Here is a 17,406-nt window from a genome sequence, read left to right as displayed (position 1 = left end):
TGCTCCCTCACTTCCCTATTTACCCGTCAGAGGTATATGACTCACCACCATTCATTTCATGTTACAGTGCTAGTCCTTGGTGACTGGCACCTTAGGCACCCAAAGCTGGAACATAGGACCAGGGAGACATTGTGTAAGCTCCATGTCATGACCTAGGATTTACTCTTCTTCTTCTCTTTGCTCTTCGTGGTCTTCATGGTTCAGGGAAGGGGAGGTCACAGGCATGTGTTCTTTGCCAACATAGTTTTAGTAAAAAGTGTCCCTCTTTCTCATTGCAGTAAGTTTTCAAACTATACTTTCATTGTATCATGTAACATGTCAGAAGTGTTGTCCACCATCATGTCCTCACTTACCTTAAGGAAGACAGCCTTCACCTTCCCACAATCCTTTCCAGTCTCCTCATCCACAATGGAATACAAGATATCCTTTGAGGGTAAGCGGGCGTAGGCGATGCGCTTATTATTACTCATCATCCAGATGAAGACATCTGGGATACTGTGCTGTGGCTGAGGAGAAGAAACATAGAAACAAATATGAATTCAGAGCTGGGAATGCCAAAAGAACCCAAAACTGTGTCTGTAAAGAAGGACATTTATATATACTGTGTATACAGCACAAGTCGATTTGAAACACACATATCATTGGGGGCAGTAAAGGGTGAGAGGGTTGGTCAATAATTTGCCCTGGGGTCCTTAGTCACCTATAGTTTGGTTCATTTCAGATAAGGGCCAGGACTTCACACAGCCCTTGGCACTGCATTTGGAGATAAGAGTGGAAAGGGAGGGGGACAGCAAGTTAAGAGCTTTGGGGTTAAAGATTAAATAAAGCTCAAATTCGGACACAAGAAAAAATACTATCCTTGCAGTGCCCCCCCTCCCCACACCACACACACACTGCAAGGGTTAAATGTGAAATTTTGCCTAGGAGCACCTTATTTATTACTTCAGCAGGCCCCCTTCTTCTATGCAACCGGTTTCATAAAGACTCCTCTGTAAAGGTGCTACCGGGCCGTGGTCGCACCCCTGTCTGCTCTCCATACTATATAGGGTTAATATCCCTGCATTGTATGCAATGATGCTAAGGGAACGCCCACATCCTGGAATGTCAGGTAGAAGAGGAGGTTAATGGAGCTTGCCAGGACATGGGGTTAGGGTATGCAACCTCCTCGTCTACCCCTAGACTTAACGAGCATTTAACCCTTGTAGTATGGGGGATCCCACCGCAAGGTTTTTTTTGATCCAGCCCAGAGTATGTACAAACACCTTGTGATGATGTTGTATACCAGTATGTATATGGGAATGTGGTGCACTCCAAACAAGATTCCACCGTTTTCCTAAACGTTGGATTTATTCATCCAAAAAATACAGCTGCAACGTTTCTGAGCTCTACATCAGCTCCTTCATCAGGCAGCAGTGACAAGACCTGCCACTCCTTAGCCAATGAGATACAAGCCCAACCTCATAACCAAAATGGTGCCCTGTGAGAATTGTATATTCCTACTTACTTTGGCCAGTGATAAAGCAGCCAATGCTTGTGATCATCTTTTCTGGGGAATTATTTGTCTATTTGGTGGTATCTTGGTTATGGAGTTGGGTTGGTGGTATCTTGGTTATGGGGTTGGGTTGGTGATATCTTGGTTTTGGGGTTCAGTTGGTGGTATCTTGGTTATGGGGTTGAGTTGGTGGTATCTTGGTTATGGGGTTGAGTTGGTGGTATCTTGGTTATGGGGTTGAGTTGGTGGTATCTTGGTTATGGGGTTGAGTTGGTGGTATCTTGGTTATGGGGTTGAGTTGGTGGTATCTTGGTTATGGGGTTGAGTTGGTGGTATCTTGGTTATGGGGTTGAGTTGGTGGTATCTTGGTTATGGGGTTGAGTTGGTGGTATCTTGGTTATGGGGTTGAGTTGGTGGTATCTTGGTTATGGGGTTGAGTTGGTGGTATCTTGGTTATGGGGTTGAGTTGGTGGTATCTTGGTTATGGGGTTGAGTTGGTGGTATCTTGGTTATGGGGTTGAGTTGGTGGTATCTTGGTTATGGGGTTGAGTTGGTGGTATCTTGGTTATGGGGTTGAGTTGGTGGTATCTTGGTTATGGGGTTGAGTTGGTGGTATCTTGGTTATGGGGTTGAGTTGGTGGTATCTTGGTTATGGGGTTGAGTTGGTGGTATCTTGGTTATGGGGTTGAGTTGGTGGTATCTTGGTTATGGGGTTGAGTTGGTGGTATCTTGGTTATGGGGTTGAGTTGGTGGTATCTTGGTTATGGAGTTGGGTTGGTGGTATCTTGGCTATGGGGTTGGGTTGGTGGTATCTTGGTTATGGGGTTGGGATGGTGGTATCTTTGTTATGGGGTTCAGTTGGTGGTATCTTGGTTATGGGGTTCAGTTGGTGGTATCTTGGTCATGGAGTTGGGTTGGTGGTATCTTGATGATGGGGTTGGGTATGTGGTATCTTGGTTATGGGGTTAGGTTGGTGGTATCTTGGTTATGGAGTTGGGTTGGTGGTATCTATGCTATGGAGTTGGGTTGGTGGTATCTTGGTTATAGGGGTTGGGTTGGTGGTATCTTGGTTATGGGGTTTGGTTGGTGATATCTTGGCTATGGAGTTGGGTTGGTGGTATCTTGGCTATGGAGTTGGGTTGGTGGTATCTTGGCTATGGGGTTGGATTTGTATCTGATTGGCTTTTTACACGATGTAAGGAGTGGCAGTTTTAAACATTTTGAGGATGGAGCTGATGTAGAGCTCTGACAAGTAGCTGCAGTATTTTTATGAAAAATAAATGGAACTCAAGTGAGCAGATGATGTGCTGGTGATATCAGCTAATGTCCACAACTATGTTGTTGAGGGTTCCAAAATCAGAGAATGGCCCTCCATTGTGTGTCAGCAGTACTGCAGCCAAACTTTTTTATAGATTTGAACAATAAGTAACGTGTAGAACATGGGTAGGCAACCTCGGCACCCATGCTGTGGTAAAATTACAATTCCCATCATGCCTCTGCCTTCGGGAGTCATGCTTGCACTGCCTCGTGGAACTTGTAGTTTCACCACAGCTGGAGTGCCGAGGTTGCCCACCTCTAATCTTAAATATCGTTTAGGTCTTATTGCACTCTCTAACCCCTTTGGGCACATCCACCCAAACTATTGGTCTTGGTGGTCATTGTAACAGGGGGGAGCATGAGGGGAAATCTCAAATATTTTGGGGGTCATTACAACAGGAGTATGGTCACTTTTACTCTTGTTCTTCCCAGTTGGTACACAGACAACACTAAAAACCTGATAAAGACTCTAACTCTTTCCCACCCAACCCAACACCAAAAATGGAAGCATTGCTGAAGAGCCTAAATCTAATCCCAAGAATTAAATGTCATATGTCATGTTTGCTCTTGAATTTAAATACACATGAGGTTGATGCTCAGGCCCCCTGCTATCCACCCACAACCATGTACCCAATGTATGTAACAGAGTGATGTATGATGTAGCTCACCTCATCAGCCAGGAATCGCAGTTTCTGAAGGAAGTTCTGGACCAGTTTCAGTTTATCTTTTATGGTGTTCTTCTTCACCTGAGACCTCATCGTCTTGGCTTGTGTCCCCATGTTCTCCTGCAGGGGTGGAGGCACAGTGAGGACACACATAGAATATACAGCGGCAACAGAAAGTCTCAACCAAGATCCTTCTACACTCTATAGTGAAGTGGAGGTCCACTATAGAGGTCCTCTATATGCAGAGGTCCTCTGACCTCTATAGTGTCTGGATTCTAGGTGTCCGTGCACTTTGATAGTCATGTTTCGTCTTTGTCTTGCCTTATTAAATGGAAAACAAGATGTGTCAGGACTTACCAGCTCTCGCATACAGGATTTTAATCTCTCGCGGTCCAGTTTAGTCCGACCATTCTGATTCTGATCCTTGTTGGCCAGCGTGACAAAACGACTGCAAAGAAAGTTCATTTTAAAGAAAATCACCAAAATGCTTTAACACACCAACAGAACTTGTAGATTTCCCAAGCTGGGCAAAGATATAGGTTCTCTTTACTGAACGGAGCATACATAGCATGTGTACCAATCTTCACCCTTCCACAGCCTTCCTCGCTGCCACAACCCACAGCCTGAGCCTGAAGAAATACTTGGTAGCTCCGGGTATGAGGGAAGAGGACCCTTGACCTGAGGGACTTCAAAGATCTTGATGAAGTGAAAAGCAAGTCCCGCTGAGGGACCTTCAGAGAAGATGAATGAAGAAAGCCAAAAATGGAAAAAAGAAAATGACTCAAAAGCATTATGGTTTCCCTCTAAGGGTAAAATAGCATTCAGGTTTTCTGACATTGTTGGGCAATCCCCTCTCACCCCAATCTGCTGCGAGGCCACCACAAGTTCCTTTGAAAGCTTTTTCTAGCTAAGGAAGTTGGAACATGATGTGTGGAAGAAACAGAGCATGAAAGAGGTTAATTTTTGGGTGACTATCTCATTAAATTATCCTTATTGGCACTCCTTTTCTTTTACACATCAGGTGTTCATCAAGACAAAACTTGCAATGGGTGGCCTTGCAGCAGATTGGGGTGACGGAAGAGTGCCCAACAATTTCAGAAACCTGAATAAAATTTTACCCTAAAGGGGAAACTATGATGTTTGTTTTTTCCTTCCTTTCTTCTTCACTCCAAGTCTTCCCTGAAGTTCCATCATCAGGACTTGTTTCTTCACATTATCAGGGTCTTAGAAATCCCTCAGATCCAGGATCTTTTTTACCCAGGTGGTATTTCTGCAGGCTCATGCTGTTGATTGTGGCAGCGGGGAAGCAAGGGTGAAGATTTCCCCCTTAAGGCTGGATCACAGCACAAAGTCTGCGTTCCAGAGCGTTCGTTCCTGCATTTTTGCAGATCGCACTGGAGCGGAACGCAGGCATTAATGTGCCACGTGTTCGGGTGCAGGCGATCTCACTGCGGGCGGGGGGGTGGGGTGTGTGTGGCTGCGGTGCCATTGACTTTAATGCAGCACCACGCCCCCATCCCACCCCTGAACGTAGGGAGCTGGCCGGCTTGCATTCCAGAGGCCGAACGCTCTGGAATGCAGACTTTGTGGTGTGAACCGGCCCTAAGGGGAAACTATAGTGTAATGCTGAGGCTGCCCTGTGATGTGCGGGATCCCTTGTGCGTCCCTGTGCCTGTAAGGAGGTTGGGCTTCCTCCTGACAAACCTGCACCCAATGTAATCTTTTGCCCCAGGTGCTCCAAGATGGAGACTCTCATAGTTTAAAGTTAGGACCTCACTATATAGAGGTGCCTTGACGTGGCTGTGCGGCTTTCACATTTTCTGCAGAAGACGTGTATCCAAACCTCTGCTTTTAAACTTAGCGGTGAGACAAGTTTTTTTGCAAGCTTGCTGGTGAGTGTGCCGGAAAACTTTTTGCTGTTTTACTGTTTGAAGTCCTTCCATGTGCACCTTGCTGTAAAGATGGTAACGAATTGATGAGTGTGTTTGCCATTTGTTTTGCTTGGCCAGATATAATGTCTGCATGTCATAACATCCACCAGCAGGAGGCATCATAATGTATCCAACAGGGGGCAGTACATACTACCATCATATTGTATCCAGCAGGGGGCAGTACATACTACCATCATATTGTATCCAGCAGGGGGCAGTACATACTACCATCATATTGTAATATGCAGGGGGCAGTACATACTACCATCATAATGTATCCAGCAGAGTGTAGTACATACTACCATCATATTGTATCCAGCATGGGGTAGTACACACTACAATCATATTGTATCCAGCAGGGGGCAGTACATACTACCATCATATTGTAATATGCAGGGGGCAGTACATACTACCATCATATTGTAATATGCAGGGGGCAGTACATACTACCATCATATTGTAATATGCAGGGGGCAGTACATACTACCATCATATTGTAATATGCAGGGGGCAGTACATACTACCATCATATTGTAATATGCAGGGGGCAGTACATACTACCATCATATTGTAATATGCAGGGGGCAGTACATACTACCATCATATTGTAATATGCAGGGGGCAGTACATACTACCATCATAATGTATCCAGCAGGGGGCAGTACATACTACCATCATCATGTATCCAGAAGAGGGCAGTACATACTACCATCATCATGTATCCAGCAGGGGGCAGTACATACTACAATCATATTGTATCCAGCATGGGGTAGTACACACTACAATCATATTGTATCCAGCAGGGGGCAGTACATACTACCATCATAATGTATCCAACGGGGGGCAGTACATACTACCATCATATTGTATCCAGCAGAGTGCAGTACATACTACCATCATCATGTATCCAGCAGGGGGCAGTACATATTACCATCATTATGTATCCAGCAGGGGGCAGTACATACTACCATCATATTGTATCCAGCAGGGGGCAGTACACACTACCATCATAATGTATCCAGCATTGGGCATCAGACAGCCCATATTGTCTATCCATACCAGGTATTATATGAAAGGTGTATAGGTGGTGGTGGTACAGGTACAGTGTACTTACAAGCAGGCGCTGCTCAGCTCTTCCAGCACCCCCCGCAGCCTCCTCTCTGGATATGACTTCTCTGTTTTTATCATCTCATGGACGTCATTCAACCCTTCCTCCTGCAGGAGCAGAGCAAAGGGAATACATTCAGGTCTTATAAACAACATTATTATTATTACATAGTATTTATATAGCGCCTTACAATATAAGGAAGACATAACAGTTACAATACAATTCAAGACAAGATGGTAAGGAGGGCCCTGCCCCTGAGGGCTTACAATCTAAAAGATGTGACAATCATATACAGCTCCCTTTCACTTTACTGACAAAATCTTAAAAACATGATATGACACCATCGCACACCTCCTTAACTCCTCAATGCACGGCAGAGAAGCTTTTTCAAAAGCTGTGTAGCCTAGAGTTCTTCTTTACAGTAGATGGAACTCTACCATGCTAATGTCAGTTGTATGTGATGCCCTGTTCCGACCTAGAGGAAGCAAGCTGCAACTGTCCCCCACGAGAGACATGAGTGACTGGCTGAGTGGAAAGTAGACACGGGAACTGTAACACTCACCCTGGTACCTGAAACTATAGCTGGTGGTATATCTCCACCTATAGCAGCCCCTATTCCCTTAAGATGAGCAAGCTTAGAGGTACTTGGTTGCAATAGTTTTTGGCCAGGTAGCAGAAAGGAACCGAATGAAAGAAAAGGACAAGAGTACCTGTATTCCTCAGAAATATCAGGCACGGGCCTGAGCTCAGCTAGTGAGTATCCCATAACAAGGTTCAGAGGCTGCTGGTGGTCAGGGCAGGCAGCGGGTGATAAGCATATTCCGGGCACAGTTTAAGGTCAGGGCAGGCAGCAGATGAAGCATAATTAATAAAGCAGGCAAGGGGGTCAGTAAAACTAGGCACGGTTGGCAGGGGCGAGCAGGGTATGTCAAGAGTGCAGGAGCCAGGTAGTCCTCAGCTTTTCTGATGTTTAAACAGAGTGCCACAGTGCTGCAGCCAATGAGAGGGTTGAAGGCTAAGCAGATGGAGCCGACCTGCTGCTTAGCACCGGGACACCTGTAGAGAGGCGTAGCATGGCTAGCCAATAGAAGTGTGTGGCATTGCTGCCAGTTGGACTTGTTGTCCACCAACTACCAACACTTTGGCCAAGCAGGAGAGAGTTGTTGGGTGGTGGACTGCTGAGTATGTCTCTCGCGCCGAATAGTAACCTTTCCATGCTGTCCTGCCTTGGAACACAAAGAATGACACACCACTTTAACCTCAATTTCCAAGGAGCTACATTCTAAGTTATGGGTCCAGTGGGAGGGATCCAGAGAGCTTAGAAAGATGTACAGAAGACCAAGGACTGGGTTCTATGGAAAAGACCTTCAGGTGTCCTGTGCACCCTCCACCCTCCTTGCTATTCTCCATACACTAGGGCAATAAACCTGTTCAAGCTTAACTTGGAGCAGACCCTTCCTCCCACCAGAGAAAGGAATTACTCCCTGTGGTGAAGTGCCGGGACCTTATTGCCCTAGTAGGTGGACTTAGGGCATTCACAATGTAGCCATTGGTCATCTGGAAGCCGGTCTTTACTGAACATCAGAACCCACAGTGCTACATTTGCATTCTGCAGATTGTTTTCACTGGCTGAACGGTGTAATTATGATCCCTTTTCCTCTCCTGGGTTCTTCTGACAATTACCTAACACAGTTCAGTCCCATTACAAGCTCCCCGGTGCTGCTGCGCAATTAAATCCCTCTCCAGAGCCGCCTTCAGACATGGCTGCACTTGTAATTAGCGGTTCTTACAGCACCAAGGTGTGAGCAACAGCTGCATTCTTCAATGTTAATATAAACCTCACTGCAGGTAAGGGAGCATTGTAATAGAGGACGTTATGGAAGGACTCTGCAATGATCTAGCACAACACCCCCAGTTCAATGTCTTTAGAAAGCAGCCACATCCTGAGCAGAAAAGCCTGTCCCCTGTCAGCATGCTGCAGAGAGTTACCTTTGCTCTCTAAGGGGAATCAGTGGTTTCTCTGGACAATGGTCTAGCACAACACCCAGGGTCGGATTTACTCTCCCTGCTGCCCCAAGGCCAGGTCCTGTGATGCTCTAATGTAGAGAGGGCAACTTCCCCACAAGGACACCGCTGCCGCCCCTCTGCGCCCTGCTGCCCCGGCCGCCCCCGCATATTCACCAGGCGAAGTTACTAATGAACTCTATTTTCCAATACTTATCTCTAAGTTCAAACTCTGTCTCCTGTCTGGTCTCAGCTCTTCCTGACCTTTTATATGCCGATCAATCAGCTATCCAACCCGACTCCAGTGATGTTCTGTGATCCAGTACCAGCTACAGGTAGTGAGAGTGCCGGTCCTATCCTGAGACCAGACTTTCCTAATTGGTTCTGGAGGTGTAAGGCCATAGCCGGGAGCTTGCGTATTACTACGTATGCGCGGGTCCCAGTCTTCCGGGTTGCCGGGAAACATGCGTTAGCATGCATGCGCGCACAAGGGAATGTGGCACACAGGATGTGACACAGTGGCGCACAGGAAATTACTTCTCTGCCCTCTAATAGATGTTCCTATTTAAGCCAGCTGGCCCAATGGGTCAGTGCTGAACGGTCTTTCAGCTTGTGTTCCTATGTTCCTGCTGATCTGTTGCCTGTTACCTCGACCCGGATTGCTGCTGACTTCGACTGATTGCTGCCTGCCCCTGACCTCTGCTTGTTATCTGGACTCTGCCTGTTCCTTCTGTACCCTGCTGACCATCTGGCTTGAACCCTGGCTTGTTTGACCTCGCTCCAGTTTCTGCTGCAAACCTCGCTGACATCACAGCTGTGCACCAGCCCTGCTCATCCTTCCAATGATCCAGTTGCCGGACTTCTACCAGGCACCGTGTCTGAACACTTTGGCACCCGTGCTTCTCTTTGTCTACACGCTACCTGTTTCCACATCCAGGGGTGTGAGATAAGAGCCACAAGGGAGGCCTCCTCAGCTAAATGGTCCTCCATCAGGTACGTGATAGGAGGCCTTTTGGATAAAGTCTTCTACTTCCTGTTTGGTAAATTCAAACCCTTCCTTGCCCTATCCAAAATGTCAGATCATTACAATTCTCCACTTGTGCTCTATGGTGAGATGTTGAGTGAATTGTAGGGTGAGGGGTCTCCAGAAATGACAGAATGAACCTCGCCATCACTGACCAGCTTGTCTGCAATCTTGTCCATGATGTTGGCATTGTAGAGTCTCCTCCTCTGGTCCTGCCACCAGCTCTTAATATAGATGCATGGCTTCCTGTCAAAGTACGGGAGGTGGAAGTAGTTCCTGTGGAAAAACATGTACAACAGGCAGGTGAGGGACAGCTGACACAATGAGGACTATGTGGAGGACATTCCGTATGGGGAATCACACCTCACTGTGCTAGAAAATCTGAAGTAAATCCTAGAAGTCACCAAAAAGTCAGATGTAGAATTTTGTTATGGGGGTGCTCTGTGTGGTACCATGGGGGGCCACTGACATGTGATATGGTGGGTGGTAGGAGCTCTTTGAAATATGCGGGGGTCAATGTGTGCCCTAATGGGAAGGTTGCTGTGTGGCATTAAACCATAGTTCCTCTACAACCATGTATCTTTAAACATGCCATGTTTGGTCACGCCCACGTTTATCCAGTATACCTTTCTCATGTCGCCCATTGGTGGAACCTGTCCAATGCCACTTGTGTGTTGATATTTCACTAAGGCAGCACCAGCTGGTTGGGTCAATAGGAACTCTGAGACTGCTAACACGCTGACTTCTGGAACTCACTAATTGTAAAAGAGTCAAAAAGCAGGGAAGCCAGAGGTTCAGCATAACAGCAAGGCAGCTCGCATTTTCAGATGGACTGCAATGGCTGCCTCTGATTTTCTGTATTGACAGGTTTACTTTAAAGCAGTGTTTGTTAACCTGTGTAACCTCAGGACCCATATTTGTCCTCGGTCGTTAACTGGCAACCTAAGTCACACTGCAATGGAACGCACGGAGTGTGGGCTGCTGTGCTGTGATGGAGCTCCATCCATATGTGCATTGCTTTTACAGCTTCCATGCGCGGCCCGTAGAAATGCCGGGAGCCAGAATGTGATGTCACTCCAGTCCAGGCACCTCTACAGGATATGCATGGGAGCTTTAAGCAATGCACGTATGGATGAAGCTCCCTCGCGGCCATACCCCCAGCACACAACACCCTGTAGAGTCGACACTCTACACTGGGCAGCATATTTTGAATGGCTGCTCGGTGTGAGAATGGTCAGTACTGCTATAGGGGGAGGCTGAGGAGCTTCTCGCCTAGAAAAGTGGAAGGCAAGCGGCGATCCACTGAACATGGGACCGCGACCCACTTTTGGGTCACGACCCACCAGTTGAGAACCAAGGCTTTAAAGGATAAGTGCACTCTAAAACAAAGTCCACTTATCTCTTTTGCCCCTTTACCCTCACCTAACCTAACCCCCCTGCTCCTCCACAGATGCATACTCAAGGCCCGGCGCTACCGCAAGGCAAGTCAGGCGGCCGCCTTACAGCGCTGCAGGGTGAGGGCGGAAAAAACAGGGCATTTTGACAAGTACGAGTAATTGTCAAAATGCCCTGTTTTTACAGGGGTCGGGGAGGGGGGCGCAAACATGCACCTTGCCTGTGTGGGCACGAATCCTAGCACCGCCCCTGGCCACCGGTGTTTTTATGGTGGCCAGGCCTGCACATCACATCCCCATAGACTTCTATGGAACCGTTTCCAATCTTCTCCGGCTCAGGACACCAAGCCCCATAGAAGTCTATAGCCTTGTAATGCACAGGCGCGGCCATGATGTAAAGAAACCCCGGAGGCTGTGGCCATGGGATCGAGGTGAGTATGCATCTGTGGAGGAGGGGCAGGTGGGCTAGTTTAGGACAGGCTAAAGGGACAAAAGGGATAGGTGCACCTTGTTTTCAAGTGCCCTTATCCTTTAAAGGACAACTGTACCTTTAGTATAAGTTGTTCTTCAATAAATCTTCCCCCCTTGAGTCCAGTCCTCCAAGTTACATACTTGCCTTCCTATTCACTACAGTGATCTTAACTGTGTGCCCCTGAGGACTGCCTTTACTCTGAAAACATCCCCACTGGGCCGTGGCCCCACTCATTCCAATGGGGAGCCGTACTCCGCTGGACCACTAGTGGATGCCATGAGTGAAGTAAATTTTTTCAGAGGCAGGGCCACACATAGAAGATGAGCGGAATGGGGAGGAAGTCAAGTATTTTTCTCACTGATGATTCTGATCTTGTACGTCTCACCTGTCTGTTATAAAGGGTTTCATTGTTGGCGTGCAGGAGACAGACTGCATTTCCCCATCATCGTCTGCTTCATCCTCACTGGAGTTCTGAAGGAGTTCCGTCTCTTCCTCCACCCCGTCGCCTCCTTCCTTTTTTTTCCGTAGACCTGGCCGGGTCGTCCCATCAACTTGGTTCCCATAGTTTCCTACAAAATACAATGTCAGCGAGAGCACTACAAACAGCTTAATCTTTAGAGGGAAGCTGGAATTGCTTGTGGATTTTTTTTTTTATGTTTTCAAATGTATTATTATTTACACATGAGTTTTTTCTTACTATTTACAATCATATTCAAACCATGTAATGCAGGGTACACCCATGACACTGATGTCACAGAGCATTAAAGGTTTTGTAAAGAGAAAATGCAGCAGAAGCTGTTTGCTTTCAGACCGTCTCTCTCTAATTGACACTCTGTGCAGAGCTGTGTAGAGAACAGAGAGATATGGGGGTGGAAAAGGAGATCAGCCCCTCCTCTGCCTCATTCAGTTGTGTGTGTAATGTGGAAACTATTGTGGTCCGTAAAAAACAGCAAAACAGTTAAAATCCCATCATCATTATGTTAAAAAGGAACTAATTAAAGAAGAGTAAACAATTTTTAAAAATGTAAGTCCTATATATAACAAAATGAAAAGCAATAAAAACTACCTTTAAATTGTAGCCCCCATCGCCTTCTGTGATGTGGCTACTAGACATTTAGTGATAGCCGGGGCTGTAGTCAGCCTGGATGGATTTATAGTGGCAATTATCTGGTTAATTCCAGGTGTCTGGCATTGCCTGTACCCCTCTGGGCGGAGTGTGACTCTGTCATATTGTGGGACAGCCAATGAGAGGCACTGTAGTGTATGTACAGTACAGCAGCCAATCACTGAGTTTCTCTCTGTCAGTGGTGCATGCTGGGATAGGGTACATATACTGGAGGGGTTTGCCATGTGCTCAGACTAGCCGGGACCAGCCATGGAATAGGGCTGGGTGCTGTTCAGCCTGCCCACCAGGCTAGGCCTGAGAGTATGCATGGGCTGTTGTGAGGGAAAGGTTTCCCTGAGGCCTCCAACATGGAGGAGGCCTGTGATGCTGATAGAGGAAGAGAACCAGGACCAATACAGGCTCTTGAAGTGCCCTGGAACTATGAGGACTTCAGGGGCATGGTCGGTGTCTTTCCTGCTTGAAGATCTGTATCCATCCTATCTGTCTGTTACATCAGTTGCTGTCCGCTGTCTCCCAAGTGGATCTACACTGATATGCCAACCAGGTCTGGTGAGTCTTATATGCCAACCAGGTCTGGAGTCTGGAGCTCTTGTCAGTTACCTCTGGAAGCTTAGAATCCCCCATACCCTCTCTCCCCAGTGAAGATGTTCAATAAAACGTTACTTTGCATTATACTAATGGAGTGGACCTCAGTTTATGGGCACCAGAAGAAGGGCGGTTAGTGCTAATGGGTGGGCAGCAGAAGAACATACCCCTAGGCAGACTAGAGATGAACCGGGCAACCAGCAGCTCCTTCGGGGGTGAGCGCTACAAAATCTTAATTTAACACTCCAACAGTTCAAATACATTCCACATACAAACAAAAGGTTCATTTTCCTTAAAAAGCAGCCACAGCTTGAGGAGAAAAGCCTGTCCCCGGATTTGCTGATGCAAAGCTATTTGTCCGACTATCCGGGGATTAAAAACAATCGCAGTCAGTGATCCTCAACAACTTAGCATTCCAAAGGATTCAAAAACATTTACAAAAGTATCAGAAAATGTTTTTATACTTATCGGGGATCTGAGAGATTAATTAGAAAAATCTAATCTGAATAAATATCTTCATGACGGGGGCTCTGAATACGCAGAACAAGGGACAGATAGTCACCTATTGTAACCTCGAAGTTGATGGGTTTTTCTCCGCTCCTGCGATCAATCATGGTGGCCTCCAGGAAAGCTCCAAAGAGGAAGAATTCCTCCATCTTCCCAGTACAGTTCTGAGGGCACACAGAGAAGACAAATGGCTGAAGTCAGGGGAACAGCGAAACATAGGGGTGTATGGAGATGAAGAGGGTGAGGAGATGAGGAGGGGTTAGGGAGATTATCTTATATACTTCCGTTGCAATTTTTTTACCTGCAGCAGAGCCTATGCTAATGCACCCCTCCCCCAGCTTCTGCACTGACAGGGAACTTTATGACAGGGGACACCGATGGTCATTATGTATTCCAAGCCCACATAATATCCAATAGTGTCTTCTGTCGTAATGTCTCCTGTCAATGCAGCTTCGGGGGGCATTAGCAGGGGCTTAGTAGAGAACCTGCCGTGGTTCTCTACTATATTTAATTGTTATGCTTTATAAACGTTTTAATTTTTTTTAATTCATTTACTTTCAGTTGTTTACTGTTCAAAATGTTCATATATATATATGTTGCTGAATACTGCACAAGTTGTTTTGTGTAATAAATTAAAATGTTTCAGAAATGAAATCATTTTTGGGTCACGCCTTAATGACCAAGGAAACATGTGGGTCCCGAGGTTACACAGGTTGAGAACCGCTGCTTTAAAGGATATGCAAACCCAACAATGAACTTCTATTTGTTGCTGTGTTTTGGTCTAGTATATATAGAAATAAGGAGGGGTTATGGCGATGAGTAGGGGTTATAGAAATGTGGAGAGGTTCTGGAGATGAGGAGGGGTTATAGAGTCGAGGAGGGGTTATAGAGTGGAGGGGGGGTTATAGAGTCGAGGAGGGGTTATAGAGTCGAGGAGGGGTTATAGAGTTGAGGAGGGGTTATAGAGTCGAGGAGGGGTTATAGAGATGAGTAGGGGGTTATAGAGATGAGTAGGGGGTTATAGAAATGTGGAGAAGTTCTGGAGATGAGGAGGGGTTATAGAGATGGGGAGGGGTTATAGAGATGAGTAGGGGGTTATAGAGATGCGGAGGGGTTATGTAGATGAGTAGGGGGTTATAGAAATGTGGAGAGGTTATAGAGCTGAGGAGGGGTTATAGAGATGAGTAGGGGGTTATAGAGATGCGGAGGGGTTATGTAGATGAGTAGGGGGTTATAGAAATGTGGAGAGGTTATAGAGATGAGGAGGGGTTATAGAGATGAGGAGTGGTTATAGAGATGCGGAGGGGTTATGTAGATGAGTAGGGGGTTATAGAAATGTGGAGAGGTTATAGAGATGAGGAGGGGTTATAGAGATGAGGAGGGGTTATGGAGATGCGGAGGGGTTATGGAGATCCGGAGGGGGTTATAGAGATGAGTAGGGGGTTATAGAGATGCGGAAGGGTTATGGAGATGGGTAGGGGGTTATGGAGATGAGGAGGGGGTTATAGAGATGTGGAGAGGTTATGGAGATAAGGAGGGCTTATAGAGATGAGGAGGGGTTATAGAGATGTGGAGAGGTTATGGAGATGTGGAGAGGTTAGGGAGATGAGTAGGGGGTCATGCAGATGAGGAGGGTGTTATGGAGATGAGTAAGGAGTTATGGAGATGTGGTGGGGTTATGGAGATGTAGAAGGGTTATGGAGATACAGAGGGTTTGTAGATATGAGATGGGGTTATGGAGATGTGGAGGGGTTATGGAGATGTGGAGGGGTTATGGAGATGAGGAGGGGGTTACGGAGATGTGGAGGAGTTATGGAGATGCGGAGGGGTTATGGAGATGAGTAGGGGTTACAGAGATGAGTAGGGGGTTATGGAGATGAGTAGGGGGTTATAGAGATGAGGAGGGGTTATAGAGATGAGTAGGCTGTTATGGAGATGAGATGGGGTTATAGAGATGAGTAGAGGGTTATGGAGATGAGATAGGGTTATGGAGATGAGGAGGGGTTATGGAGATGAGTAAAGTATTTTGGAGATGAATTCTGTTCTCTTCAGCACAGATGGAAGAATTCTTTGGACACCGACCATGGAATGTGTAATTGGGGAAATGTAAACATAATCAGAAAACATATAACTGCACACAGATGGGGGGCAAATATAGTTTTCAAATTGTAAAATGTGTGAGCACAGAAGGGAGGACGCTTACATCAGCCACTGGGGGCGCTCCTTCCACTTGCACATCGGTGGAGCTCGTGAGCTCAGGAGAAGTTGTGTCTAAAATCTCCACAGCAAGACTCAACAGCAGCCGGGCCCGAAATGAGACCCCCTCTCCGAGCCCCTCATTCAGATCTTGGTGCTCATCCATCAGCGTGTAGTTCCGTGTGGAGCCGTACATGTTGACCCAAGCTGGACCCAGGGTTGGGAGGAAACCTTCACAAGACACAGACAGGAAGTCATAACACTACAAATACATTTAAATTAAAAAAAATGATACATTTTATAATTTATAAAAGGTTCAAACATCTCAGTTTTATATGTCAAATGTATTTTCAACTTGTAATACCACATTATGACCGGTAGATGGAGCCGAGGAGCACAGCACAGGTGGGGGTGGTTTGAGGGTGGGGGGCTGTGGACTGTGATATGGGAATTAGGGTCCCTACACACCTTACGATTATCGCACGATAATCGCGGGAAATCCCGCGATCGTACGATGTTCGTAAGGTGTGTGGAAGCCGTGTGACCTCTACTACTGTAAGGTCGCACGACTTTAAACTTACGGACATGTTTGAAAACCTGCCGAGCATCGTACGATGTTCGGCGGGTTTGTGGCATGTCCGTACGATAACAGCCGCACGGGCCGGTGTGCGCAAGCGCACACTGCCCGTTCGGCATTGCGGTCATCGGAAGCCCGCCCCTCAGGGGGCGTGGCTTGCGATCATCGCAAGTACGATCTGCCTATGCAACATAGGCAGATCGTACGTTTTTTAAGTACCTTACAACCCTCGCAAGACAAAAGTCTTGCGATGGTTGTAAGGTGTGTGCCCAGCCTTAGCCTTTAAGTATTCTATACCCCTAATAAAGTATACAAAATAGGCAAACTAGAGTCGCCCACATACTTAAAATGTCACCCTAGGGCCAGACAGCTTCCTCCACATGACTGGGGAATCTTCCAACCTCCGGCCCTTCCGGTCTGAACTTACAAAATGTATTGCTGACAATTTTGTTCAGACATCGGCCACACAGGGAGTGCATTGTTTTTATTGAGTCAGCTGACTCATAGACTTGCATTGTGAGAAGTAGGGGTAAAGCACAACTTCTTAAATACACTTGCCCTCCCCTGGAAACGTCATCCTACATTACGGCGTTACCTTTGTCGCCTTCGTTGGAGATTTTGCGCAGGTCTATGAAGTGGGTTCCGATGGCGACATCGTTGACTTTGTCAGAATCTCGGATCTGTATCTTCATCCTCTTACACAATGGTGGGAACATCTCCGTGAATATAATCTGCTCGTTCCACATGGGCTCGTAGCTGCTCTTCTGTACAGACGTCTTTCCCTGGAACAGAAAGAGGAGCCGCAAAGCGGGATTGGTGCAAAAAGTGTATAAACGAGCAAGGAGTGCAGAGAACGGAAAGAGTCTCTTATTATTTGATATGTTACAATGTTGCAACTCTGCATACAACGCCCCTTGCAATGGAACTACTTCCGCACTACAAGGGTTAACTGCTTGTTTATGTCTAGGGGGGATTGTGTAAAGGACTTTTCCTTACCTGACCCCCGCT

The 17,406-nt window shown here is 46.7% G+C and overlaps 1 protein-coding gene across 1 annotated transcript in view; it reads right to left on the bottom strand.

Annotated features, from left to right (window-relative positions):
* OTOF (otoferlin) overlaps positions 1-17,406 on the bottom strand; it is a gene marked incomplete at its 3' end in the record, with an annotated part of 174,181 nt that overhangs the window by 54,865 nt on the left and 101,910 nt on the right. The window contains exons 11-19 of the mRNA XM_018572131.1: positions 16,994-17,180; positions 15,829-16,052; positions 13,681-13,789; positions 11,793-11,976; positions 9,697-9,817; positions 6,520-6,620; positions 3,832-3,922; positions 3,478-3,594; positions 354-506 (exon numbers count right to left, since the gene is read on the bottom strand). Of these exons, the coding sequence (XP_018427633.1) occupies positions 354-506; positions 3,478-3,594; positions 3,832-3,922; positions 6,520-6,620; positions 9,697-9,817; positions 11,793-11,976; positions 13,681-13,789; positions 15,829-16,052; positions 16,994-17,180 (1,287 nt within the window). The remainder of the gene's footprint in view (positions 1-353; positions 507-3,477; positions 3,595-3,831; positions 3,923-6,519; positions 6,621-9,696; positions 9,818-11,792; positions 11,977-13,680; positions 13,790-15,828; positions 16,053-16,993; positions 17,181-17,406) is intronic.

The sequence above is a fragment of the Nanorana parkeri genome, unplaced genomic scaffold (genome assembly GCF_000935625.1).
Source record: "Nanorana parkeri isolate BGI_ZX_2015 unplaced genomic scaffold, ASM93562v1 scaffold1944, whole genome shotgun sequence".
In the NCBI taxonomy this organism is placed as follows: domain Eukaryota; kingdom Metazoa; phylum Chordata; class Amphibia; order Anura; family Dicroglossidae; genus Nanorana; species Nanorana parkeri.
Note: the sequence above shows the minus strand (reverse complement) of the source record. Positions and strands in the feature narration are given on the sequence as shown.